Raw genomic sequence first — 27,496 nt, 5'->3', positions numbered from 1 at the left:
CTGCTCAGAGGGGAGTCTGCTTCTCCCTCTCCACCACCCCTCTGCCTGCTGTATGCTCTCTCTCTAATAAATAAGTAAAATCTTAAAAAAACAAGAAAGATAACATTGCAAATTAGTCGTAGGGATGGTATCAATAGTACGATGGCATCGTAGGTAGGAATGAGGTATCAATAACCCACTTGGAGATGACAGATTACCCAATTAGGTAAAGCAAGTACAATCCTGGCCTCACACCATAGAGCAAAATAAAAAATGCAAGTTGTGAATATTTGCTTTATCTTGGGGGTTGAGAAAATCTTTCTTAATAGGACTCCAAAAGCCAAAACCATAAATGGAATGACTAAAAGCACATGACTGGATAAAATGAAAACCTTTGGTATGGCAAAACAAAACCAAAATGAAACAAAACAAAATGAAAACAAAATCAAACCCCATAAACAAGAGCAAAAGGCAAATGACAGGGCTGACTTAATTTGAGGTGATCTGATGGCTTCTGAAAGAAGCTTTTTCCTTTTTTCCCCAAGCCCATGAAGAGCTTACTTCCTGGTCCAGCAGCTGCTGGCCGATGCCCCTGAGTCTGGGTTGCAATGTCCCTGTCTGCTCCTGGGGATACATCTGGCTCCTTGGAATGACTCCTCTATGCCAGATGTCTGACAATTCCCCCTCCCCTGCCTCCCTGATCTGACCTTGTTCTTGGGTGTTTATTAGGTGAGAGAAAAAAGAATGTGGAAGCTAAAGTTTCTATCAGCATGTCTGAGCTTTGCTGGAAAGCTCAGGTAGGAGGTGGCTTCTTATGTTCCCACCACTGGAATGTATAGGCAGGCTTCCCAAGCTCACCGGTCTGGCCCCCGCCCCTGTTTGGGGCTTGGAAGGCAGACATCAGTTACCAAATGGATGGAACTCAAGGGGCTGGCCTGGCTTCCCAAGGTAATGGGTGCAGAGAGAAGCACAAAAATTTCAGGGGTGGTTGGGAACAGAAGATGTAAAGATGCCCTATCTTACATATGAGACAAGAACCAAGGCTCAGAAAAGCAAAACAAGGAGCAGAGGGCCACAGGCTAGCTGTGGGCAGGATCAGGCCCAAAACCTGGTGCTCCCACATTTCAGAGAAAAGAAGAAGAACCTGCTGGCTGTTGCCGGTGTTTTTCTACAAAAATACTGGGGAGATGGGGAGTGGGGTCTCATGGGAGTGATGGTCAGGCCTGCGCCCTGAGTGCTCCCATTTCAAGCCCTGTTGTGTTCCTCTGGTGTTACATGGATAAAATTAGATTCTGGGCAGAGAGATGCAGGGGAATCAGGAGCGGCTGTGTGTGTCTGGGTCCAACTGTGCTCACATCTGCTTTCCAGCTCTGGAGCACGGAATGACTCCAGAGGGAAGCAAACTGGAGAAGGAGGGATAGAGAGAGAGGGAGGGTATGTGTGTGTGAGGGGAGAAGGGAGAAGAAAGACAGGAAATGAGGATCAACACAGAGCCTGGAATGGTGGGAAAGAGCCTATTTCAGGGGGTGTCTGGCAGCCTTTTTAAGGCGGACGCTTTTCAGGATGGTTTTCTCAGTGGAAGCTCCCACTAGCTAAAGACTTGGGCTATGGGAACAAGAGCTGGCGAGAAGAGATGGCTTGGGGTGACCTTGTTGGTCATCTTAAGAAACGAAAAAACCCAGCAGCCTTGTAAATAACCCCCAGGCAAGTGGCTTAGCTTACCAGCCTGCCTTCGAATGTCTGCTGGCCTTCCCATGTTGATTTGCAGTTGCTGGATTTTGGGGCTGGGTCTAGTTTCTTAAAGAACGTCAAAGTCTAGGGGCAGCGGCTTTGGGGAACATGTGTCCAGGCTTACAGTCTTGTCTCAACCAACAGAGCAGAAAGGGACCTTTCAGCCCTCCTGACCAGTATGTATGGGGCCATGGGCAGGGGTGGTCACGTCTTGTCAGGTCACATTAAGGCTGATTCCCGTGAGGCCAATGACCTTCACCCTACCTGTCAGCACAGCCCAATCTTGACACCACCACGGTCTGCCATGGTCTGAGGTACCATCTGATGAGTGCCCACGTCCTTTGGGTCAATCCTGTTCCCACTGTGGGACACAGCTCAGAGCACCCAGCCTGCTCATAGCAGGTCCGGGGTTCTTAGGTGCGAGGGGCTGAGGAAGTGGTCCCCAGAGCCCACAGATATGGGACTGTCTGAAACCGGGTGAAACCACCACAGCTAAGCTGCTTCCAAAGCACCCAAAAACATTTCCTGTGAATAAGGCCCCCCTGGGAGGGTTCTGGCTGGCCTCAGAGCCCCAGAGCAGAGGGGACTGGAGGGCACAACCTGGTAGGGAAGAGGTAAGTGAAGCCCAAAGGCTTGAGTTTGCTTCTAGGACTGCCAAGGAAGCTCCCCACTCCCCTCCCCACATTCCCAAATGGGTTTCTCAGCTGGGAAATGCAATTAGGCCCTGCAAGAGGTTGGGAGGGGGGCAGGAGAAGGAGGAGGCCTCTGACCTGGGCCTGGGCTCAGGCCTGGCTTCTGCCCTGGCTCTCACAGCCCTGTGAGCCAGCCCCGCAGAGGGGAACAACATGGGCAGAGTCGGCATCTGGGGTCCCCCGTGTTGAGTTGTGGGCAGCAGGGGCTGCCCGCCGGGACCTCAACAAGGCCTGCAGACGCCAGCGCTTCGGGCGGCCTGAGCTGCACAGCATACCAGGCATCCCAGGCCGGACACAGAAAACCAAATTTAGATGTGCTGGACCCTCTTGGCAGACGCCTGGGTCTGGGATCGCACCACCAGCTGCAGGCAGAGCCGGGACCTGTGTCCCCCTGGCCACAACGCTCTCCACGTCAACCTGTGCCCCCCGGCCGCAACTGTCTCTGCTCTCCACGTCCCTGGAGAGAAGCCGCAGGATGAGTGCTCTAGTTGAGCTGTGCAGCTGAAGCAGCCAAGCCCGGGCTCTGGGGGCACCCACCTGCCCACGGCCGCCCCGCAGTCGGGGAGGGGGGCAGAGGGAGCTCCTTCTTCCACTGAGGCTCCTACCTGATGTACCACCAGCCCTCCAGATTCTTCCGGATCACTTCCACAGTGACACCCTTTTCAAAGCCAATCTCGTCCTTGCTTTGGCTGGTGTAAGGCTGCACAGTGACGTACTTCTCCTCTGGGGGGAGCAAAGCAGGGAGGCATGGTTATCTGAGGCTGGAGTGCAGGCCCCTCATTCCCGTCTTCTCCTACCCCGGCCTGGTCCTGCTTAGCCGGGGCCTCACTGCTGCTCCCAGTGTGTGCAGAAGCCAGCCAGGGCCTCAGGTGGCCTAGCTCTCCCCGCCTCCCAGCCCAATAACATCCACCAGGGTGCTGGGGCCCGGGTCCTCAAAAAGCTCCCTGGGTGGAGGACACAGCTAGCAGAACCTGCCCCTCGTGGGGCCTGAGCCAGTCAGTCCCTGGGATGTCTGGCAGCCCCCCGCCGGGGATGCTCTCCCCTTCCCTGAACGTGCCACGCTCCCATCCATGCCCTGGTTCTCTGAGGCCCTCTCCCACCTCCACCCTGTAAGTCCTGCCTCTGTCTGACTTTCCGGAAGCTCCAGGGGCTCCTTGGTGAAGCCTCCCTCGACTACTAATCCGAACACCTCATCAGATCACTTCCCCCAGAGAACTATGGGGAACACGTGTTCTACGGGAATAGTGACCTGTGTTTAATGACAAGCATTCAGTGGCTAAAGGATCAAAGGCAGCCCTGGGTACAGCTTCCCAGAGCACCGAGCAGGCAGGCACGCTGAGCTGACCACACGGCTTGGCAGCACCCATCTGGGGAGCTGCCCGTAGAGTCCCATGTGCCCAGGAGCCTTGCTCAGGGTCCCTCCTGGTACTGGGAAGGATGCGCCCTATGGGAACTCAGAAAAAGCCTGGGAGGACAGGTGTGGGGACAGCCCTGGCTTCCTGGATCCCTTCGACTTTTCTCCTGCAGGGGCCCCTTACAGCCTCCGCCTGGGCCCTGGCTCAGGCTTCCAGGGAGGGGCTTCTCCCGGGACCCACAGCCGGCTGGCCACAGAAACCCTGTGCCTGGGTGGGGAGCCTCCCCAGGGGAAACGCTCACATCTCAGGAAGGAGCACACATCCCCACCCTCACCATCTGGGAGAACGAGATGCTGAGCTAGACAGAACTGGCCCCCTCGCCACACCCTTTGAGTGGGTCACACCGAATTTGGTCGGGGCTCCAAAGGGACTAAGCGGCGCATTGCCAAAGGGCAAGGCTATCAGAGCAGGGGCACTAAGTGGGAGGCTTTCCAGGAGCTCAAAATAGCAGAAGGCTGGGTTCTCAGATGCCTGCCCCCTCCTCCCAGCTCCTGGACTCCTGGGCAGGACTCCGATGGGCAGCCTGGTCTGAGCCTCTGGCAGGAGTTGGGGAGGGGGGCATCTGCCACCCCAACCCCCGGTGGCAGGAGGGCCATCTGTTCACTCCGGATTCTCGGGGTCCGGTCTGTAGCCGGGTGCTGGGCCGAGACGGCAGCTCCCTCTGGGGTGGATGTGGCTTCCCTGCCGGGCTTGCAGGGGCATTGCTGACGGGCCAGGCCGCATCTGAGAGGCCGCCTAAGGCAGAAGTAGGTGACGGCCCATGGGAGCCTCCACTGTTCTTCAGCGTGCTCCTTGCAACGGTGAAGTCCTTCCCGGAGGCAGGCCTTTCTCACCGTCCACTAACTCCTGGAAGCTTTCAGGAGTTCTGAGGAGAGCTGCCAAGACCGCCTGAGAACCTCGTCCAGCCAGATTCTGACTCGGGCCTTTGAGAAGTGCCGTGTTCTGCAGGCCAGCCCTCGGCGCTCCTGCCTGCTGCTGGTCGCGCTCCATCTTCCGGTGGGGCAGGGTCAATCCTGGCTGGCGCCGTGTCCCAAAGGGCAATGCCAGGCCCCGAGGATCTAGGGTTCTGAGGTTAGGGTGAGGCGAGGCCTGGGCTCCACATTTTGCCTTTGTTCAGCTAGACTATTTTTAAAAGCCTGTGGTTCCAGCAGGAAGCCATCATTAAAGTTTTCCTAGGCAAAGTTGCTTTGCAGGGAAAAATTATAGTCCTCCTCTTAGGAAGATCAGAGGGGCCCTGTCCTGCTGCATGGCAGTGAGCAGGGCCTCTAGCAGGACATGTGGGCTTGGGCTCCGGGGCCGTAAGGCCCAAGCAGCAGCCTCTGCAGCCCCCAGTGTGTGGGGGTGCTCAGGACAGAGCCCTGAGGGCCATGGAAGTGCCCCGCTCTCCCCTGATCCTCTCAGGCAGGGCAGAGCCAAGCCCCTCTGTCTTACCCAGGGAAGCTGAGCGGCTCCTGCCAGAGGCCCCCTGCTTAGTGGCCCTCAGGCTGCCATGAACACAGATATCTGGGAGTTTAGAGTCCCAGGAAGAGGTCTGGCCAGCTCAGAGGTGTGTCCTGCCTTGTCACTGTGCAGGTTCCAGACATGCACATTCTGAGGGCAACTCTTCCAGTCGGTCTGGGCAGGGGCTGACTTCTCTGTCCGGGTTGGCTTAGATGGCGGAGGTGTGGCTTACCTCCATGTAGACATGTGCCACGCAGGCCTCAGGTTTCTAGCTCCCAGGTTTCCCCGAGGGAGCAGCAGAGTGGGGGGGGGGGGCCCTACTGGCTCAGAGCTTCAACCCCACCCGGGGGCAGGGAACCGGGATGGAGGATGTCCGGACAGACTGGAATGGTCTTGGGGTGGGGGCTGAATCATTCAGGGGGCTTCGGGTCTCTAGAAGAGACTCTTAGGAATCCAAGTGGAGGAGAGGGGCTCTGTAAGCTCTGGCAGGCACCTCAGGGTTTCTGGGAAGCACCGAGGCTGTGGTCATTCTCATGTGCCATCAAAGGTTGGTGGCAACTTGGCCCTAGGGAGGGCTGCCCAGGCCGCCCACTGGCTGGGTAGGTGGCTGGCTGGGGGAGGTGGACAGGCCTGTTTTGGTTTGGGAGGCGGGGGCTGGAGAGCCCTGCAGTTTCCAAAACCACAGACGCCTCCTCTTTCAAATGCTTTCCCCTCTGTCAGCAGTCTCCCTGGCTCCCCTCCCGGCCCCCACAACCTCCCCAACCCCACGGCAAGAGGCCTTTTGCTTCCAAAGGCCTGGCTGGTGGTGGGGCTGGGGAGGGGAGGCCCCGGGGAAGCATGGCCTCTCTCGTCTAGTTATAGCTGACCCACTGCCTGCTTCCCCCCACCAGCTCTGCTGCTTGCCGCGGAGCTTCTCCCTGCCAGCTCTCTGCAAGTTTGTCTTGGCTGCCTGATTTAACTTAGCCCTGATTTAACTTAGGGCTAAGACTGGGAAATAATGCTATTTAGGTCCCTTATTGGAGAGAGACAGAGAGAGGGAGGGAAGTTGCGGGCTTGTGTTCACTTACATATTTGCACACGTATGGCCGTCTGTAGGAAAGTACACATTTCACTGGGTGTGCATGTCCCTGTGCCCGACTGTGTGTACCTGTGAATGCACCGTGTGTATATCTGATGAGGGGTCAGGTGTGAGGCTGCAGGCGCTGCCGGGGAGGGGCACCTGAGTTGCGGCCATGAGCAGCCAGCTGATGCATTTGTGTAAATGTGTGTGTGGAACGGTCTACATGTGCGTGCACAAGTGGGACTGTGTGTGTGCGTGTGTGTGAGCAGTGTGGGCGGGCTGGAGGCACCATCAGGGCCATGCACAGGTAGGAGCATGCGTCACTCTGACCTTATGGGGACAGAGCTGTGTGTGGGGCTCGGTGTATGATGGTGCTCGGAGCAGATGCTGGAGGAGGAGGAGGAAGGCCAAACCTTCGTCTCTGCTGTCTTCCTGGGCCAGCATCCCATTGTCCTCTGCTGCCAGGGCTCAGGGCTACGTCCTGGCCTGGACTGGCACGCCCTGCCACGCTGCCCCATTGCTCCTAGGTCTACGGTGCCTCTGCTTTATGTTCAAGCTTGTTCTTGCTGTTTCCACGAGGTGGCCTCCTGCCCCGCACCAGGCCTCAGGGTCCCAGCCTTGCTCCACCCGCCGGATAAGCTGGGCTCAGGGCTCCCGCAGCTGGGGCTCCAGGCGTGACACCAAGCCAGCCACAGGCAGTGGCCTCCTCCAGGCCCAGGCTTGCTGCTGCCTGGGGCATGGTCTCTGAGTTGTTCAGGAGCAAGCTCTGGGGGGTGGGGGGAGGGTCACGGGCTCCCTGCTGTGGTAGAACATGCCTTCCCAGCTGTGTTCTCTGCAGACTGGAGAAACGGGCCCCACCGACCTGCAGGCTCTGGAGATGTTTAGGGGTTTGTTTGGGGGCCCGGCCCAATCTCTCTACTCCCCAAGCTCCTAGATGTTGGAAAGTCTCTAGACCTACAAATGTCTCGATTCTCGATCGTCCCAGACGGCAGGCCAGGAGCCTCCCTGGAATGTTCTCGATCAGGCCCCTCACAAAGTGCCAGTGCCCAGTGCTGAAGACGCTGGAGGCTCCTGGCTGAGCCCGCTGCCGCCTTCAGCGCTGGTGGGGGCCGTGCCCCGGGACGAAGCCGGGCCGGGCTCTTGCTCCCGTTTTAGTTTCCCTGGAGTTGGCTGAAGGAGGAGGGCTGTGGGCTGGTCCTAAGCAGTTGCTGGGGCAGCTTCGGCTGAGGGAACACCTCCTCAGAGGAAGCGGGCAGCGAAGGGCGGAGGACGAGCAGGACACGCTCCAGACGCACCCCCAGTTCTCTTCACCTGAGGCCTCCAGGGCAAATGCAGCCTTTCTTAGTCTAGCTGCTCCCACAGTCACGTCACGAGTCTCCCATGACCTCACCCACAGGATGCTGGCAGAAGCCAGACCCGCCCCCAGTTCCCAATCACCCCAATTCCCAGGCAGCCCCCTGCACCCTCCTCCCCGACACGCCCCAGCCGCAGAAGGTAAGAAAAGTCTGGCCACCGAAGCTGGGTGAGGAGGCCACAGGGAAGAGAGGGGCAGAGGTGGGAGAGGAGGCAGGGTGTTAGCGAGTGAGCGAGAGGAAAAGAGGTGGCAGCTGCGGGTCGAGAGAAGCCAGTCACCTCGGCTGTGCTGCCTGTTGACCATCCCGCCCAGCGTCCACCGGCGATCCAGACGCCGCAGATGGGCCTTGCGTCTCTTGGACACTGGTGTGGGAGATGGCAATGGAACACGCGGCCGACGGAACCGGCGGAGAGAATGGAGATGAGGATGAGATGGGATGGGGCAGGGGAGGGATGGCAGGAGGGAAGGTTCAGGCCCCCAGGTCCTCCTCGCCAGGACTAAGCCCCAGTGGCACACACCTGCTGGATGGGGGCAGATCTGCCCGGTGACACCGCCGACACCTGGGGAAAGGCCACGGTTCATACCCGTGAGCCCAGGAGGGGCTGAGAACTTTGAATCCTAGCACCTGAGAGGTGAAAAGGGTCCCTGGCCCCAGCCTGGCACAGGGACAGCCCTCCAGGCAGTCCAGGGGCCCAGCACAGGGCCTGGTATGGGGCCGGAAGCCAGGAAATGTCGCGGAGTAAAATGCACACAGGGATGGACACCACGGGCCTTGGTTCTGCTCCTTCCCTGCATACTGCCCACTGGATCTGCCACAACAGGGCTTCTCAGGGCTGCAGACCCCTTTCGTCTACTCGCCTTCCCTGGGGTGGCTCCTCTGGTTGCTGGGGGCCCAGCTCGATAAGCCCTCTGCCTTCCTCTCAGATGCCACGGGGAATGGACCCCAGACCGGGGCAGCACCCTGGAAGCCTCCACCTCCCGGCACGGCGGAAGCTGGGTGGCACATTGCCCAAGAATGGGGGAGGGAGGCCAGCAGTCAGGGTCAAAGCAAAACTGTCCAGACACACCAGAGCCAAGCCCCGCCAAAGCCTCCTGGGGAGCGTTTGCTTTTCTTGAGGGAGGAGGGGGTGTCTCGTTTGACTGCTTCTGGTGAGCAGGAGGCCGAGACAAAAGGTTGGAGGTACGGATTCAGCGGAGGCCTCACTGCCAGGTTACTGTGTCACCTGGGGCAGGCCTCTGTCCTTCTCCAAGCCTGTTCCCTCATTGACATCCCCACCCTGGCATGGGAGGGGACAAGGGACTCAACAGGCTCTGTGAAACATACACGAGGTTCTGTGGGAGGCCAGATGGGAAGGACTCTGACAGCTGACCTCCCTGGCGGGTGTGTCCTGTGGTCTCCCTGTGGGCAGAGGGGTTCGGCTGACACCCAGGCCGGGGGCCCCTTCGTAAGTGCTATTTCTGCAGTTGCAGCCATGCACGAGGACCGCTTCGTTGAAGCCTCACAAAAGCCCTGAGCCGTTAGCACCATCCCCACATTAGAAACAGGAAGCCAGAGACACAGGGGTGTTAAGAAATCCTCTGAGTAACACAGCTAAGGGTTGGGGAGCACACAGATCAAGGTGGTCTGGCTCTGGAGCCCAGACTCTTGGCCTGACGATGTTTTTCCCCTTTGACCCTGTGCCCTTTAGCCCACTGGCAATGGAAAGGGCCCCAACAAGGGGGTGGGTGCCGATGCAAACCCACCAGGGAGGAAAGCTCCGGGGCATGGGGGCACGGGCAGAGACCCAGGTCCCAGTTCTGCCTCTGTCATGAACTGACCCAGGGCCTCCGTGGAGGGGACACCTCTCAGGACATCTGGAAGGCAATGGATCAAGCACTTCATGGGAGCATCTGGCCAGTGTTGGGCGTGGCCATCACCATCATCATCAGTGGGTAAGAGGGTCTTCAACCTCCACCCCGGGCCTCCTACCTCCTACCACTAGCATTTCAGAGGAAGAGGAGTACAGGCCAGAATGTCTGATAAGAGAAATAAACCCAAACAGCCAACTGTCTCTTTTTTCCAAAGTAAATCATTAGGGGAGATTTGATGGGATGAAGGCTTCCAATTTCTCAGGACCCAGGGACCTACAATGGGATGGCAACAGGCCTGGAGAAGAGATGGCCAGACAGGGGACCCAGGTGGGCTAATCTCTTAGCCACACGGAGGTGGGTACAGAGAGAGACTGGCGGACACACCACAGGCGCTGGAGCCTCGGGCTGGGAGATGGAGCCCCGAGCCCTCCTGCCAAGTGGGGTGGAGATGCGCAAGGTATGGTGATGAAATTCCCAGCTGCCCAAACGCTGCCGAGGCGACTGGCACACCGGGTCCTATTAGAAGCATGCCGAGGAATCTGTCTGAAAGAGGGTCACCCCGAGTGAAAAGGCACGCACACACAAATCTGCACTGCCGCCTGATTGTTTGTCCAGCAAGGTCAAGGTCATCTGCCATCTTGCTACTCACCCTCTGCAAAGCTCTCTCTTCAGACCAGACAGGCTTCTGTGCACTGGCACCTCTCCTGCTTCTTCCCGCCTACTCAGTGTCCTGTCCTCCCTCTCCTGATGTCTCTGCTGACATTCGTGGCATAGCCTTTTCAGGCGGCGCTCGCATTACACACACACATACACACACACCCCCCCTCAGAGTTGCTTAAGGGCGAAATGCCTCACTGACAGACATAGGGTGCAGTGGTGAGGAGCATCGGGCCGGGAAGCTCGACCGAGCCTTAAGCCTTACGAGGATGAACGTGTAGCTAACGGCCTGCGAGCCTCAGCTCCTGCATCTGGAAAAAGGGGATGATAACGCTGCCTCCTGGGGGGGTGGGGAAGGCTTTTCAAGCGCCAGGCCACACACCTGGGAGTGAGTAAGACCTCAGTCTACACCCTGGGGATTGTTAGTCCTGAGAGATCCCGGGGTGAGGCCAGCACGAGGAAGTGGGTGGGAGGAGCTCGGGGGCTCAAGTCCTCCAGCACCGCAGAGACCCAGAGACGACACTGGGTGCGGACTCAGCCCCAGAGCTCTGCAGCAGCCAGGAAGGACCGACCACCCAGCCTGAACATGCAAACCCTTCCCGACAGAGCTTAATCTCTGGAACACCCCCCCCCCCGCCCTGCCCCGGGGGCTGCAGCCCTGGTCAAGGGACTGAAATGAAGCATTTACACAGGAGGAAGGGTAGGGCCGCAACCGCCCACAGGAACTGACAGTCAAGGGGAGGCTGAACGGGCAGCTGGCGCTGTGCTTGGCGGGCTGCTTATTTTGGCCTGGGCAGCATGGAATGAAGGGTGTGTGTGTATGGGGGGGAGGGGAGGGCAGGCCCGGAGGCGGGCCTCAGGCCCGGGTGACAGGCCTCCCTCGCCCTGGCGCTCAGACAGGCCCGTTTGGACCGTCCATACTGACCGTTAGGGCAAGCATTCCTGCCAGGACATGGGGGTGCTGGCAGTCACTGGGAGCAGGCAGCCAGGAACTGAGGTGGCTCAGACTCACTGGGCTCCGGCGGCATGCTCTGGCAAATACCTGAGTCCATAGACAGGCTGCCCAGGCCAGCACTGGCCTGGAGGGCTGGGGGGAGGGGCAGGCTCTTTGAAACCCCATGAGAAAACACCAGAAAAACCCCACCAGCCCCGAGCTCATCAGAGGGGCTGGTGGTGCAAGGGCCACCTTGTGGTGCCTGCTACACTGACAAAGGACTCAGACCTGCTGTCTGCGTCTGTAGTTTTGGCCGGGGCAACAGATGCCCAGAGCAGCAGAAGCTATGTGCACACAGCCTTTTGGGGTCATCCCTGCAGAAGAGAGCACGGCGTGGGGTTGGGGAGGCAAAGCTGGGGGTCTCTGTGGGGATGCCCCGAGGAACCGAGGGCTTCTGCAGGAAAAGGGAGCTTTGGGGTCCAGTCCTAAGACTGTTCTCTCCAGTCTCTGCCCAGAGTTGCCAAAGCCTGAGATTCACAGTCCAGGGAAATTTCTCCTCTCATGTGAGCCCATGTAGGGACAAGCAGAGACAGACCTGGGAAGGGAGGTAAGCTCATGGACTGGCCCCAGTGAGATGGGGTCCCCAGGGAAGGGGCTGGGACATGGCCCAGCTCTCTTGAGCAGTTCTGATGGTTTTAGGGAGAAGAGTGGGAAAGCTCCCTCCAGAGGAACTGGGTTCCAAGGGCCAGAAATGGGGTGGGCACCAAACCCTGAGGATCTCGAGGCAGCCTGGTCCCCACATGTGCCTCCTCATGTGCCTCATTATCTCCCCACTCCTTGAACCTGCAGGCCCTTACCTTCCCCAGTCTTGGATGTGTTGATGTCTGAGTCATCCCGAGTACCATTCTGGGCCTCTAGGTAGGTGGCAGGGACCCAGCCCTGCTCCTCAGAGGTGCTCACGAACCACCAGCCTGCAGAGGGGACAAGAGAGAACGCAGTCATGAGTGCCCGGCGGGATGGGGGGCGGGAGGGGACAGGGCACAGAGCCGGACAGCCCGGGCATCCAGCAAATGCCTGGGTCACGTCTGGCCTCCAGAAGCCTGTGCAACACTGAAAAGAAGCCAGACGCACTCCCCGAGGGGAGGCCCCGATGGACAGTGATCCACACTTACACAAGTGATGGAAAAATTTAACAATGGGAATGAAACAAGGATATATCAAATGTGTGAAAATCACCCTGCAGGAAAGGCCAAGGACGCTCCAGCTAAACATAGAGACCATTCAGGTCTCTGAAACCCAGTGGAACTACTGGTGTGGTTGGGAGTTTGGCGTTCAAGGCTTTCAGAGGGATCCAGAGATAAATGCGTCACGGTGACCTGCGGATGGTCGTTGTGCCCCTTTCCCCATCGCGGGTCAGTGGCATTTGCACATCGGTGCTACTCACGGCTGCCCTTGACTGTGTTGACATGTCAGTCACCCTAAGTGGGCACCACACCCTTGAGCGACACTTGACGGTCATGGCCAAACGATAGAAGCTCACTCGTTTTCTTTCTTGTTCGGTAGCACGTTCATTTGTCACTTAAACAAATGCTGACCAAGCAAAGCACCCTGAGCACCTGGGTCCTGGACCCCCCCCTCCAATGCTGTCTGTCTCTTCTCAGAAGGTGCTCGTCACAGGACCTTGTCTTCGCCCCCATCCCACTCCGATCCTTCTAAACGCCCAAAGCCATCTGGCACCAATTCCCTTTTCTGTCTACGACTGAGCTCTCTGTTTCCAAATATGGATGGTTCCCTGGAAGACATCCTGGGCTTCTCCTGGGGCAGCCCAGAGACCCCTCCGCTGCCCACGGCAGGGAGTGGCTGCCTGGGGAGGAGGATACTGGGAGCCTCCTGGCTGCTCCTTGCTAGGAGGTGGAGGCAACTGCCTGAGGGACAGAGGAAAACAGTGGTGCTCCTGCACAGGCCCTCGGCACCCCGAGCCACCTCCAAGGTCTTCCGCTGGGTCCCCACTGCCTCACGGGACAGGCCTGGGGGAGTGAGCAGCCTGTGCTGCTGTCTCGAACACCCACCGCACCTCGCCCTCCCAGGAGTTCCAGGACCTTCCGCACACAATTCCGCAAAGCCCGTGAGACAGTTAGGTCTGCACGCCACCATGACGACAGACGTGTGTCACTGCCTGCTTGTCCACACAGCACCAAGAGTGAACCCCAACGTAAACTACGGATCTCAGTGACTGGGGTGTGTCAGCGCAGTTTCATCCATAACAAGTAAACTGCTCTAGTGGGGGTGGGGGGGGAGTTCTATGCATGTGTGGGGGCAGGAAGCATACAGCAAATCTGTTCTGCAGCTCGGCCTTGCTCCAGACCTAGAACTGCTCTAAAATACACCAGTCTTAACCAACAAACAGGGAAAGCCTTGCACGAGCAGTCTGGAATTCCCCATCGCCAGGCCCTCCCCAGGCCTCTTTGGCTCAGGGGCCTGAGCTGGGTCCCTGTCCCCTCTGGAACCCAGGGTGGATGCCTTCCCCCATTTCCACTCCCTCCCCCAACAGAGTTGGTCTTTCCCCAGAGTGGGATGGTGGGGGGCACATGAACATCCTGGGCCACCGAGGGAGCTCCCTGGAGTAGCCCAGCTATGCTCCTAGGATCCCAGGCCACAAAGAAACCAGAAGGCGTGGACTCACAGGGGTCTTTTCCCCTTCTCTTGACTTCTGGGGGAGCACTTTTTGGAACCCAGCCATTTCCATCACGAAGCACCAGCCCCAGGGGCTCCCGTGCAGGCCCTGACCAGAGGCCATGCAAGAGGGTTCCCGCCTCAGAGCTTTTCCACCACGAAGGTGGCTCTGCCTCCTTGACCGCAGGGGTGGGCACACCCGCTCCATCATCGGACCCATCTGCCCTCTCCCTGCACACTGTAACGGTTCCAGGGCTTTCCCAAGAACTGACACGGGTGCTTTGGCGCGCTGAAGGCTCAGTCCCCTGTAAACCAGGAACTGCAGGGCTATGTGGGAAGAGACGGAATGAGAGCCAAGTCAGTAAAGCGGCCGCGCAGTCCAGAGATGGAGAAAGTCAGTCCTCACGAACATCATTCAGGCTTCAGGTTCCAAGTGGGCTGAAGCTGGACCACCCTGCCGAGCACCCAAACTACAGCGAGCCCTTGACCTTCTGTGTTATTTAATGAAGCCGGAGCAGGTTTTGATCACCGGAACCTGAGTGTCCTCACTTAACGCCATCTCTACCCAGCAGCCACCAAGGTTCATGACCGAAGGTCCGCCATCGTGAGTCAAAGCTGGCGACAAAATTCAAGTCCCCGGGGCATCTGCCCCCACAGACCTCAGCAGGTGGGGACAGGACCTTCTGTTCTGAGCCACTCTCGGTAACCGGTACCTCCCCCAAATTCCCACTCAGCAGGATAACCTCCAAGAGCCCCAAAGAACAGTCACCATAATTCCCAACTTGGAGTTACTTTCAGGAGGGTCTTAAAGGCTGAGTCTCTCCCATGAGCCCCAGGTCCAGGCCTCAATGCTGAAAGCACACAGGTTTTGGTTCCCATACCTCCAGGCCCTCACCAACCTGACCACCCCAGTTCTGCCCCCCAAAGCCAAGGCAAATCACAGTGGGCTAAGGAAGTCCCCTGAAGGCTTGCTGTCAAAAGGGAGCTCTGCTTCCCAGGAGAGGGCTTCCCCAGGATGGGCCTGGGCTGGAGCCAGGGATCTTACGGTCATCGGAAAAAATGGGGATGTGCCCAAGAAACAGTGGAACTTGGAAGCATGCGTCTTGGTGAGGATTTGCCAACATCCCTCCATGCGCGGCCCCTCCCAGCCTCGTCTATACCAAGGTGCGCCTCTGCCAAATCCACATTCAGAAACAATCCCTTTCTGTCTCCACTGGGAGACTATTCCCTCCTTTCTCTGTATGAGCCCAGGGCTTCCCAGGAAAGCAGGCGACTTGGTGGTCGCCTGGATGGCCACAATGTCTTCTAAGCCTTCTGTGTCTGGAATTTGGGCTCCACAAAGCCATCTTCAGTAGAGGCAAAGGAGGCAAGCCTCTCTGTGGGCACCAGGATGGCTGGGGTGGGGGGAGGAGGGGGTGGGAGGGAGAGATTTTCTCCATCAGTCCCCACCGAGCTTGTCTGTGTCCTCACCTAGTGTGAACCGAGGCCCATCAGCCTACTTGCCTCCTGTTTCCTCCCTCTCCCCCCAGCGCCATACTGGGGACCAGCCCCTATATGGGCCTTTCCCCTTGGATCCAAGAACTTCATAATCCCGGGGTTCAGGTCTCTTTGCTGCTGGCACTGTCTCCCCTATCCCCTTATTTCATCCTCTGAGAATCTTTCCTTGTACATCCTACTCTCTCCTTGCCCCCAGGAGCCGGAGTCCCTGACAGTTTTGCTGAGAACAATGGCCTGGGCTTCCACTCCAGCCCTGAAATGTGCAGAACTAGGCTGAGTGGCTCCGAGTCTCGGGTCACTCCTGCCTCAGGCCCTGCAAAGAGAAGCCTGCTGCTGGCGTGGCTGCGGGCCTCTCCACCGAGCAAAGAAAGACAGGCTCCAACACCGCCCAGGTGGGCATGGGGGAATGTGGGCAGAGGTGCCCACCCCAGCTCCCTACAGACCTCCCAGGAGCCCTGGCACGAGTCACACAGTTGAGCCTCTGGGGGAGGCTCCCTGGGCCTGCGCCCACCCACAGCTGCTGACAAGCCTCTCCCAGATGCCAGCAGCTCAGACGTCAGATGCTGTAACTGGGGCTCCCGACCAAAGTCCCTTCTGCTCCACCAAGGAGCAATTAAAAGGCTGAACCCCTGGGGATAGCCTGGCTGGCCAAGAGGGCTCCAGCATCAGCCAGCCCCTCGGGACTCCCTGGCTCACCTCCAGTGCCCACAGCATCCGCTCTTCCACAGAGGAGGACACGTGTGGGCTGCATATGGGGGTAGGTGTGGACAAGGCTTCGTATTTCTGAGTACATGGGAGTGTGCTATGCCTGCGTATATATCTCCGTGGGGGTGTGCATTGGTTCTACGTGATGATTACGGTCAGATGCAAACTTTATATACGGTATTTAATCTTAAAGAATCTCATGAAGTGTTACTGTCATCACCATCCCCATTTTACAGACGAGGAAACTGAGGCAAAGATCATGATTAGGAAGAGGCAGAGCTGGACCTCAATGAACACAGGCAGTTGGACGCCAGGGTCCATATCTTCGCCACTGCAGAAGTAGATAAGGAACTTGTCTGGTGTGTGCACAAGGGCAGATGTGACTCTGGACGCTGGTACATAACACCTGTCGCTGAGCGTGTGATTCCCGTGTGTGTATGCCAGGAACCGAGATACAGGGCTGTGTGAACTTGAGTGTCTGTATACGGGGGATGGTCCTCTGGAAGTAGAAGGTAATAAATTAGGGATCTAGGGTCAGAAAGACAAAGTCAGGTCCTGGCTTGCTACTTCCTGTGTGATCTTGGGCAAATCAGTAAACCTCTCTGAGCCTCAGTCTTCCCTCCCTGATATGGGGATGATTAATGGCACTTATCTCCTCAGGCTGAAGTGGACAAATGAGATGAAAGTAGCTTAGCCTGGGGCCTAACCCAGGCTCGGAGGTCAAAAACCTTGAGCTGTTATCAACAGGATGGTGGCTGTTCGGTATTCCCCTAGACTAACAGTTAGCACCACGGGTGCCCAGGTGCTGTCTGCCTGCAGAGTAGATCAGGAGATGCTCAGTACAGCTTGGTGAATGGATGTGTGTGTGTGTGCGTGCACACATGTGTGCGTGCTTGCGCACCCACGTACCCACGTAGCTAATCTGTGTAGTTCAGGGACTGCCTTCAGGGGTTCCAGAAGAATGGGAGGGGCTACCTTTTGCTCTTTCCTTAGCTGATGCAATTCATGAGAGCAAGCACGGTGGGAAATGGGGCCAGAAGGGAGAGGTCTCTGGGGTTTCCCTCCCTGTTCCACACGCCAGGGTTATCCTCAGCCTGGCTCCTGTCCTTCAGCTCACACAGGGCCCCAGAACAGAGGTCCTCCAGCTTCCTCTCCCCTGTCCTACTACCTCAGCAAGCTCTCCCCGACCCATCTCCAGATCCCAACAGCATCCCGAACGTCAACCCCGCAATTCACAGCGGCACTTGGAGTACTGGTCTTGCTGAGACTGTAAGCACCGTGTCTGCTTTGTCTCTAGGACAGAACTGAGCTTGCAGCAAGCAGCCCGGCAGAGGAGGAAACTGAGGCACTGGACCCAAGTGCTGGAGTCAAAGATCTGAGCCTGAATCCCAGCCCTGCCACCTCCACGCTCTGTGGCCTCAGGAAAGGGACTGAACCTGTTGCACGAGAACTTCATCTGTAAGACCACCTTCTGCCCTGCAGGCTAGCGGGAGGATGGAGAAGACCAAGAACAGCGTGGAGGGTCTGGCACAGTAGGTGTCCACTGAACGGAAGCGGTAAGCTTTATTGGGGGACTAAATCCACAGGATGTGGAAGGTTGGGTGGCCAGCACTCACAGATGTCCAGAGGCCCGCGTCACCTCTGCGTTTTTCATGTCCCCAGGAAGATGGGTCTGCACTCCAAATGGGCCTGTCAGCCTTCCTCTCTCCATCCTCTCCACCTTCGTTCTTGGGAGAGGAAATGTGGTGAGGTTTCATGAAGGGGCCTATCCCCGGACTGAGGAAGTGGCCAGAGCTGGGCTCAGACCGGGAGGGCGGTTCAGCCCAGCTGCCAAATTCGGCCTTGTCCCGACAAGTCAACTCTTGTTTCCACGCAGAAGGGGAGGAAGCTCTTTTTTGGAAGGAGGTGGGGAGCAGAGAATTTAGTGGAACAGGAGATGGCAGAGACCCTCAAGGGGCCTGAGACGGCGTGGAATCCCCTCTGCAGACCCCTGCCCTCCAGCCTGGCAGCCAGGTCCCCCCATCCCCGGCAGGGGACAGGAGAGGGGCTACCATGCCTGCTGCTCTGTGTGGGAAGCTGTGAACTGTGGCAGAGGGGCCCTGAGAAGGGAACCCCACCACCACCACCGGAGGTGCCGGAGAAGCCTTCATTCTGGGGGCTCTAGGTGTGATCTTTGGAGTTAAGTCCCCAGACTGAAGAAGCTGTCTGGGAGAATCCCTGCTGGCCAGTCTGCCTGAACACTCCTTCTCTGAGGGCCGTGTCTCTACAGCACCAGAACAGTGTCATTCAGCCAGGCTGCCCTCTCCAGAGGGCAAAGGCCCAGAAAGAACAGCAATGTCACCTGTCATAGCAATGTCACCTGTCACAGCGGCCAACTCTGCTTGGGGGCCTCTGTGAGAACCCACTTCACAGTGGCGTGGGGGCTGAGGGGGGCAGAAGGCCACACTGGGGCAGCCTGGCCAGCACCTCCAGCTCAGGATAGGGAAGGCGACCCCCAGTCCCAAGAGGAAAAAGCTTCGGCTCAGAAGCCAGACCCTCCCTCTTTGCAGGCTGAGCATAATCCTCAGATGTTGGGCCAGTTTCAAAGCCCTCTAAAATGGACTCTAACTGGGGCTGGGCGATGCTAGCATTGGGGGAGGGACAGAAAAAGTGGAGAGGAAATGGAGACAGAGAGAGAGAGTCAGAGGTAGGGATGGACAGAAGGTGGGGCTGGGAGGACTTGGGCCAGGGGCCGGAGCCTTTAACCTCTCCAAGAGGGGGCTGAGCCTGGCCAAGGCCAGCAGGAAGTGATGGGCACTCCCAGGCCACTGCTGTCCCCAGGCTGACCAGGCCACAATGGCCTCCTTAACGAGAGCAGATAATGAGCTCTTTAGGGCCAGAGGAGGCCAGCTGCACACAATTAGGTTGTTAATAAAGTCTTCTGAGGTCACAGCTCAGCCTAGAACAAAATAGCTGGCGGGGGAGGGGGCCCTGCTCCGTCCTCTCCCCCTGAAGTTCTCCCTCTTCGTCAAGGTGTTGTCCTCCAGGAGGCCTTCCCTGACTGCCCCTTGCCTTCCTGGCCCTGCTCACCCCAGGATTCAGCCCATGGGCACAACTTAGTCCTTCTTCTAAGACCTCGGTTTGGACCCTGGCTTCACCACGTCCTAGCTGTGCCCTGGGACAGGTTGCTGGCCTCCCTAGGGCCTCATCATACCAGGACACTATGATCTGCCTGTGGGACAGGCTGACATCGGCGACATGCACTGTACTCCATAACCAACTGCCTACTGGTCTGTGCTGGGTGTTCAGGCATGGGGGCGCTCTGGAGAACACACGGGCCTCAGGTGCTCTCCCCTCCTGCCCCCTGCATGGCACACAGGATGAGCCCAAGCACAGCCAGCGTCCTGGCGCCGATGCGGGCAGGAGAGGGCCGGGTTCCTCACCAGAGGGTGACAGGCAGGGAATCTCAATTCCAAGTCTGAGAGAGCCCACAGACTTTAGGCTCCCTCCTCCAGGACCTTCGCAGGGTCTAACAGGTTCAGGCAGAGAGGGTCGTCCCTGGAGAGCTACTGCAAGGCCGGGCCTCAGCGGAGGCAAGGGCGTGCCGGCAGGGTGGGGTGGGGGACAGAGCTAGGGACCCCAGAGGCACGGCATGGGCTCAGACTCGAGCTCCCTTGACAGTGCCTGGTCCAGGCAGTCCCATATTCTTCCCCTGCAGTGGTTTGGAGCCGGGGGGTGGGGGGGGAGGTAGCAAGGATTTGGGAGCCCTGAATGGGGGCGTGGTGCCGAGAAGGGGAAGGGTGCTGAAGGGGGCCTGGCCAGCACCTGGGACCATGCTGCCCACCCCACCACCCCACACGCAGGGGCTGCTTCTGCCCTGGATCTGCCCTGAGCCCTTTGCCATGACCTCGGGGCAGATCGGAGGTTTCGACCTGAGAGGAACCAGAGACACTGGAAGGGCTGGCCGCCCATAATTATGCTGTGCCTTTAAGAACAACGAAAGGCAGCCCACCCTCGGCCAGGCCTCCCCTGGCCAGAAGGCTGTCACGGAGGCCTCTTGCCAAGACACACTCCAGCTCACAGCACGCGGCCGCCTCGCTCCAAAGCAAACAGGAGCGGGTAAGGGCTCCCCCAGTCTCTCCCAGAGCACCCCCACAGCCTCTGCCTTCCTGCCTGACCCATTCTTCTTGCTCCATCTCTGGCACCTATCCCTGCTCTGCTGCCCATGGCCCTCCCTTCCCCCAGATGGGGCTCTCAGGCCAGCGGGGCCCCAGAACCTTCCCTGGGCGCCTGAGGCCCGGATTCCAAGACCATTAGCACAAGCGGCTACGTCAGTTTGGAAGGCTCCGTAGAGTCCATGGCGAGAAGACAGCAAGCACTGGGCTGCTCCCCCCAACTCAGAGCCAGCCTGCCCAGCTCACTGGACGGGCCCAGAAGGCTGGGGCTATGGGTGAGGCACCCAGGAGAAGGCCTGACTACTGAATGTTCGCAGGCAGAGTGGGGGCATGTGATAAAATGACAGGAACAAGAGAACCACGGTTTTAAGCAAGGACTCTAGAGCCGGGCTGCCTGTGTTTCAGTCCCAGCCCTGCTACCAACTGGCTGCTTGAATTTGAGCCAACAGCCTCAATCTCCTCATCTGTAAAATGGACCTACAGTAGCACTTCTATTGCCCAGCGTTGTAAAGGGTACAGGAGTTAACCTACAAGAAGTGTTCAGAATCAGGCCTGGTTCCCAGCAAGGCCCATCAAAGAGCTATTATTAAAGTTCAAGTGTAAGCTGCAGGGATTTTTAAGGAAGGAAGCATGACCTCAGTGCACCTCAGTGAGTAGGGCTAGGGCTGCACAGGGAGGCAGGTGGGTCTTGGGTGTCTGGAGTCTCAAGGAGAGAGTCTCTCTTGGTGTTCCTGTCATTGGCCCTTGACCTTGGCTGGTCTCTACTGAAAGCGGGGTCTGGTTCTGTGCCTGGCATGGGTGCGGGTGGGGGCCGGGTGAAGTAGAGAATTCAAGATGGCCCAAGGCCCTTCCAGAAACAGCAGAGCAGGGTGGGCCAGACAGCCCCGTGCCACAGATGTGTCAGTTGTTGCTACGTTTGCTGAAGGAACTACAGACATCAGGGATGAAACTGAGTAGCCAGGGAAGAATTCCCAGAGTCCTGAACTGAACCTCAGATCCCATTTGGAGAGGAGGGGAGGAAGAGGGCATCCTGCTGGGGGAAACAGGACAGGCAGAGCGGTGGGAGCACGTGTAGCCCAACCCAGTAATACACATGGTGCTCCAGGGTGGGGATCTTGCCAGATGAATTTGGGGCCCACTCACCTTCAATGTCACAAGGGAGGGGTGGGCTTCTGAGAATCCCATCGGGTAGTTTAGAGCCTCCCAAACAGAAGCCTGAAATAATGCTCAGGGTAACGGCAGTAACAACTTGCCTGATGTCCCAGTCAAGAGTAAGAGGTAAGTAGAAACAGAGAGGGCACAGTGCTGCGAGGCTGACTCAAGAGAGAGGAAGGGGGTCTGCGGGACTCCTGTTCACAGCCGGGCCATTTTCTCTCAGGCAGCAGGGCACCCACACTAGAAAGTGCTGACCAGGAGGCGGGGTGGGCCAAAGGACCTGTGGGGCAGGGATGGGAGCATTGCGGGGGATGGAGGCCAAACTGAGAGGCTGCTCTCCACAAGCTCTCATTAGCTCGTGCTGAGACCAGGTCCGGAGAGCACTTGACAGAGAGCCCGCCAGGCCACCAGCACAGGTCCAGGAAGACACAGGGGAGCAAGGCCAGAGGACACAGCACAGGCAAAAGTGCCAACTTCCAAAGAAGGTGAATTCCACAGTAGAGATGGGCAACCTCAAGGCTGGTTCTGATGGAGTGAAACGTGGACGCCTCGAGGGATGGCTGGAGAGCCCGCGAGGGGGTTCTGAGCATTCCCAACACAGCGCTGAGTAGAAAGACACAACAGGAAGGAAGGGGGCCAGGCCCCGCTGGCTTCTGATAACGAGCGAACCGCTGGCTCGGCGGGTCTGGGATGTGTCATAGCTGAGCCATCCAGGCCTTGGGGCTCTCACGACCCCCCTGGGGGCAGCAGGGCTGCGCCGAGAGATTCGCAGCTGAGAGCGGACCGTTTTGAAAGAGCGTGTGATGATTCGCTGGCTACAGCCTAGGGGGGGGGTCTGCTGGGAGCCTGTCCTGCTGCATGTTTCTATCAGTCCCAAGATGAGGAAAGAGGGGCTGAGCAGGGAGCAGCACTGTATTTGCTGAAAGCTATGCCGGGATCAGGAGCTACCCTTGCTCCCTGAAAGTCTGAACAGATGGTAATGACAGGTCAACTGTGACAAGATGAGAAGGGTAGAGAGACCAGAGGACAGGCAATCTTATCATCTTATAATTGATCGTGCAAACGTTCTGGCATGAAAGGAGGGTGCTAGTCACAACTCTGCCAAAATACTAGGTGCCACCTGCGAGGGACCCGGGCAGTCGGGGAGCGTGGGCATCCCTACTCAAGGGTGAGGGTAAGAAAGGTTCTGGGGTTTGGGCGGACTGCGAGTTCAGTGAGTCCTCTGTCTCCAGGTCTGGGAAATCTCAGGCTGCACGAGGAGACCCCTAGAACGGGTGACCTACCCGGGGTGCCAGGCTTAGAAGGGCCAGCGGCAGGATGAGCACCCGGGGCTGACTCCCTAGGCAGCAACCAAGCACACAGCTCCCTTTAGGAAGGACTCCAGCTGCCGCTTCCTTTGCAGAAGACGACCAATGCCACGTGTTCCATTAGTTCCCCCAATTTCCACCGGACAGATGAGCCAGAGAAACCAGCCTCCTCTCTCCGCTTCTCCTTTCTACAGTGTCTACAAATCAGACTCGGTTCTCAGCCGGCATGGGCGTGGCTCGCTCCCCGCCCCGCCCACCTCCCCACCCCGAACCCGCCTTCTGGCCCTTCCATCCCGCCCCACCCAGGAGGGGGCTAACAGGTGGTTTTGGGCCCTATCTCCAGCTCGCCTCTCTCTCTCTCACCCTCCCTAAGCCCACATGGGAGGGCAAGGCAGGGCGCTCAGGCTGCTCATTTTTCTGGCGCGAGATCCTACCCAAAGGCTTTGCCAGGAGACAGGGACTTCAGATCAGCGTTTCTCAACCTCAGAGGCCTCCCTGCTATGCAGGCCTTTTGCCATATCCTTGTGCTACATATACTGTGGTTCACAGAGTAAATACATACTTGAAGCAATGGCCCTTTTTTTCCCCCTCTAACTTCAAGCAAATAATTTGTTTAGGAAACTTCAGATCACCACCATGAATAAACAGGACCACCAGCCCCAACCATAAAATTACCAAGAACAAAGTGATATAGGAAATCTGAGCTGTGCTGAGTCTGAAGAGGGCTGCGCCTATAGCCTGTTCCCCCTTTGTTATGAAAAGAGATTTACTGGAGATGGGTCAAAGACAGTGGACCATCAAGCTGAGGTAAATCAGAAGGCTTGGACGGGAATGGGAACAGGACAAAGTCCGCTCACTGTGTGTTGTGGAAGTACTTAGCACTGGCTCTCTGCACCATCATAAGTCAGGCCATGTACCACGGTGTTGCGTGGCCAACATTTTTAGGAAGCCCACTTTGGGCTACGGTGATATTTGTCATTCCAAATGGCCGGATGAAGAGGCTGAAGTGTCCTTATTGGTGAGACTAGTATATTACATAGCGTGTGCTGACGAGGGCTGTGGCAAGAAATCAAAGAGAAAAGGGTGGCCAGACCCTAGCAGTGTGTCTAGTACCTTCTATGTGTGTTTCCAGTCTGGAGAGAAGAGTGGAGGGAATCCTCTGTAGCTGGTACCCATCTCTGGAAATAGGAGTCATCTGTATTTTTACACTAGCTGACTTCAGTGCCTGAGAAGTATAGATGGAGGAGTTTGTGTATTTTTTCCCTTTTCCCTTTCTGCCAACAATGGAGGCTTCTTGGCCCCAGAACTGAGTTGGCTTTAACTGCAAGCCTTAGGCTGACAACCCTCCCCTCACTCCCAGCTGAGTTCAGCCCCTCTTCAATTGGGGCAAAAATACAACGGGGGCAATTTCAGCTTTAAAGACCATCTCCATAAACAAAACAAACCCACTCCACAATTTGTCTAGGGTATTCCTCCCTCCAAACCCTCCTGATTTAATTTCTGGGGAATTTTAAATAGAGGCCTTGCAAAATTCTGTACCGCCTGACGTCAACAGCTCTCTGACAACGTGGATTCCTCGTCGCTGTGTGGGGAACAGCCGCCACCGATACTGAGGCTTTTCCAGGCTCCTTTCCCAGTTGGAATTTGGGAGCCACTGGTGTCACTCTGAGAGACTGTGGCAGAAGGAGGGTACCCAGGAGTGTCCCACTTGGGATCCTATGATTCCCTTGCCTGAACCTTGGGCATTACTGAGCACCAGATATGCAGAGGAGCTATCCAAGGGGTACCCGTACTAGTGTGTGCTTTCAGAGAAAAATGGAAATACCTTCATGTTTCAAAAGGGATTTTTTGGGGGGGTGCCTGGGCAGCTCAGTCGCTTAAGTGTCTGCCTTAGGCTCAGGCCATGATCTCAGGGTCCTGGGATCAAGTCCCACATCGAGCTCCCTGCTTAGCAGCAAGTCTGCTTCTCCTTCTTCCTCTCTTTCTGTGAACTCTCTCGCTTTCACTCTCTCTCAAAAAAACAAATAAAGGGGCGCCTGAGTGGCTCAGTGGGTTAAAGCCTCTGCCTTCAGCTCAGGTCCTGATCCCGGGGTCCTGGGATCGAGCCCTGCTTCGGGCTCTCTGCTCATCAGGGAGCCTGCTTCCTCCTCTCTCTCTCTGCCTGCCTCTCTGCCTACTTGTGATCTCTGTCTGTCAAATAAATAAATAAAATCTTTAAAACAAAACAAAACAAAAAAACAAACAACAAATAAAATCTTTTTTTGAAAAAGGCATTTTCCTGGGACGCCTGGGTGGCTCAGTTGGTTGAGCAGCTGCCTTCGGCTCAGGTCATGATCCCAGCATTCTGGGATCGAGTCCCACATTGGGCCCCTTGCTAGGCAGGGAGCCTGCTTCTCCCTCTGCCTCCGTCTGCCAGTGCTCTCTCTCTCTCTCTCTGACAAATAAATAAATAAAATCTTAAAAAAAAAATTAAAAAAAAAAGGCATTTTCCTATGCTACATGACACGGAAAGCCAATATTCCTTGGCATAAACAGAAGATAGATAAGTGGAAAAATGCATACACTGAAATGACATTGCTATAGACCTCCAGTAAGATAGTAAGATGAGCTCTAGCAAGACACTAAGGCTACGGCCAGATTTTCTGACAAACAATGAAACAAGCAGGCAATGTCCACAAATGTTAACAACACAGAGGCCCCAAACAGACACTTTACCCTTGACCTAACATGGAGTGAAAGAGAAGTCAAGATCATAACCTTCTTGTGACGGGATTCCATGCCATTTAATGCTGTGACCACCACACGTTTCTAGGACCCACTCTCTGGGAAACACTGAGTTTGCAGAAGGAGCCTTGGGTTAAGAATATGCAGCCCCTTGAATCAAATCCAAGCCTGGCTGCTAGCAAGCTTTGAGGTCTCACGCCAACAATTTACCCTTCTGAAACTCAGTTTCTTCTTCTGAAAAATGGAAACAAAGCCGCCTGGCCTACTTAGCCCTAGAGAGCCACTCTGAAATAACAGATGGGAAAAAAGCTTTGAAAAGTCTAGGGGTTGTAGGTAGATGGGGGCAGATGGGTTATTATTCCAAGCAACTCCTAACCCCGCTTCCCTGATACAACTCACTGCCCCAGACTGGACAGTGGCCCGCCTCATCTATCAGGAAAGAGAAAATGAATACATCACTTCACCATTTTTTTCCAACCCTCCCAGTAACCACAACATGGGTTTCCAAATGTCACCCCCATTTTATAGAGATGGAAACTGAGGATCAAAATGGCCACATACTGTCTCCCCAATGGCAGAGCAGATTCTGAACACAAGCCTTCCATGCAACCTGGGAGGAAATGCCCTCTATCTTGCTCTTACTGTGCACAACCAGCAGACCCCACAAGCGTGGGTTTCCTGGATCCATCAGTCGCTGTGCCCAGGCCCCGTCTTTCAAAGCCACTGCCTTTGCCATGTTCCCGTGAATCCTTGCCAGCTGTGATTTCACTCTCTTGCCCTTGTGCTCACCCAGCACTCTGACCTTAGGTTTGTGCTGGCTGCCTCCCCCAGCTAGACCAAGAGCTCTCTGGGGACAAAGGCCAAGGCTTGCTCATCCTGGCATCCTCTCAAGCCCTGGTCGGGTTCTGTGTTTCAGACAAAGAAGGGGCTCAGTAAATGTTGTTGAAAATGAAATGCCGTGATACATGTGCATAAGACTTCTCCTCTCTTCTTGGCTTCTCCAACCACACACTGCAGTGTCTCCTGCTTCCTTATCCTCAAGTAGCTCTCCAGTCCAACTCTTGAGGTCTGTGCAGGGTCTGCGGTGGGCTTCTTTCCAGCCCTCCTCCCTCTGACCTGGGGCCTTCTGCCCTGATCAAGTCCGGTAGTGTAAAGCAGCCCCTGGGTGGCATTCCCTCCTCCAGTCCCCCAAATTTGTGGCTCACCTAGGAGGATTTGCCCCCAGGAACCTGAGACCAGGAGATTTTTGTTGCTTGTTGCATCTCTTGCCTGAGATTACCCAGAAGGCTAACATTCCCACCAGGAAGCTCTCTCTCGCAGACTGCTTGTATACCTGATTGGGTCATTTCCATTTGGGCCTCTCCCCTCACAGGAACGGAAGAGCTAAGCTCAGGGAGGTCCCACAGGCCAGGCACCAGGACAAGCCCACACCCTGGGTGAGGCTCTTAGAGGAATGCAGAGGGCCGGGCTGCTGGTGGCAAACCCGGTCAAAGCAGCCCCACTGGCTGGTGCAGGCCTCCACCAGGCCTACAGAAAACACAGAGCCCTCCTCTTTGATGGACACAACTTGGAGCTCTGGAAGGGGCAGCCCCAGAGATCTGGTGCCTCCAACCCCAGAGGGTGGGTAGGGAGAAGGTTGGGCCACAAACAGCTTCCTTCACCATGGTGCCCTACTCAAGTGCCTGGGGAGCCAGAGAGAACTAACCAGGAGGCAGCAGAGTGTCCAGGGAAGAAGGTGGCAGATTTTCTGAACTCTCTGGGCCTCAGCTTTCTCATAAATGGAAGTCACAATACCTGTGCTTTATAAGGCAGTGGTGGTGGTTACAGGAAGAAAGGGGTTTGGCTCATTGCCTGACACACAGGAGAAGCTTTAGCTGTCCCTTTCTCACCCTTCTTATAGCTTCCGATATTAAGGGTCTCTAGAAAGCAGCAAATAACTTGAGCCCAAAACACTAGGATACTGGGATAACCATCCTGGAACCCCTGCCAGGTTGGTAGTAATTTAGGACTAGGTTCTCTCCCTGAGCTTTTCCTGTCCTGTTTCCCTTTCGGTCTCTCTCCTGCTCTCTGGGTACCATGTTGTCTTGCTAGTTCCTAAGAGGTGGTCGAGTACAGACCCTACTCAAATCCAAAGAGAAAAGGCCATGCTCAAAACAGATACGCCCTTA

The 27,496-nt window shown here is 56.8% G+C and overlaps 1 protein-coding gene across 4 annotated transcripts in view; it reads right to left on the bottom strand.

The window, feature by feature from the left end:
• Positions 1 to 27,496, bottom strand: part of SH3PXD2A (SH3 and PX domains 2A) — a gene marked incomplete at both ends in the record, with an annotated part of 227,730 nt that overhangs the window by 8,936 nt on the left and 191,298 nt on the right. For 2 of the 4 annotated variants that reach the window (XM_080823066.1, XM_080823067.1), the window contains 3 exons: positions 3,008 to 3,125; positions 7,950 to 8,033; positions 11,971 to 12,084. In XM_080823066.1, coding sequence (XP_080679192.1) covers positions 3,008 to 3,125; positions 7,950 to 8,033; positions 11,971 to 12,084 — 316 coding nt within the window. The remainder of the gene's footprint in view (positions 1 to 3,007; positions 3,126 to 7,949; positions 8,034 to 11,970; positions 12,085 to 27,496) is intronic. The other 2 variants (XM_080823068.1, XM_080823069.1) reach the window with 1 other exon arrangement.

This window comes from Martes martes, assembly GCF_963455335.1.
Source record: "Martes martes genome assembly, chromosome: 14".
In the NCBI taxonomy this organism is placed as follows: Eukaryota; Metazoa; Chordata; class Mammalia; order Carnivora; family Mustelidae; genus Martes; species Martes martes.
Note: the sequence above shows the minus strand (reverse complement) of the source record. Positions and strands in the feature narration are given on the sequence as shown.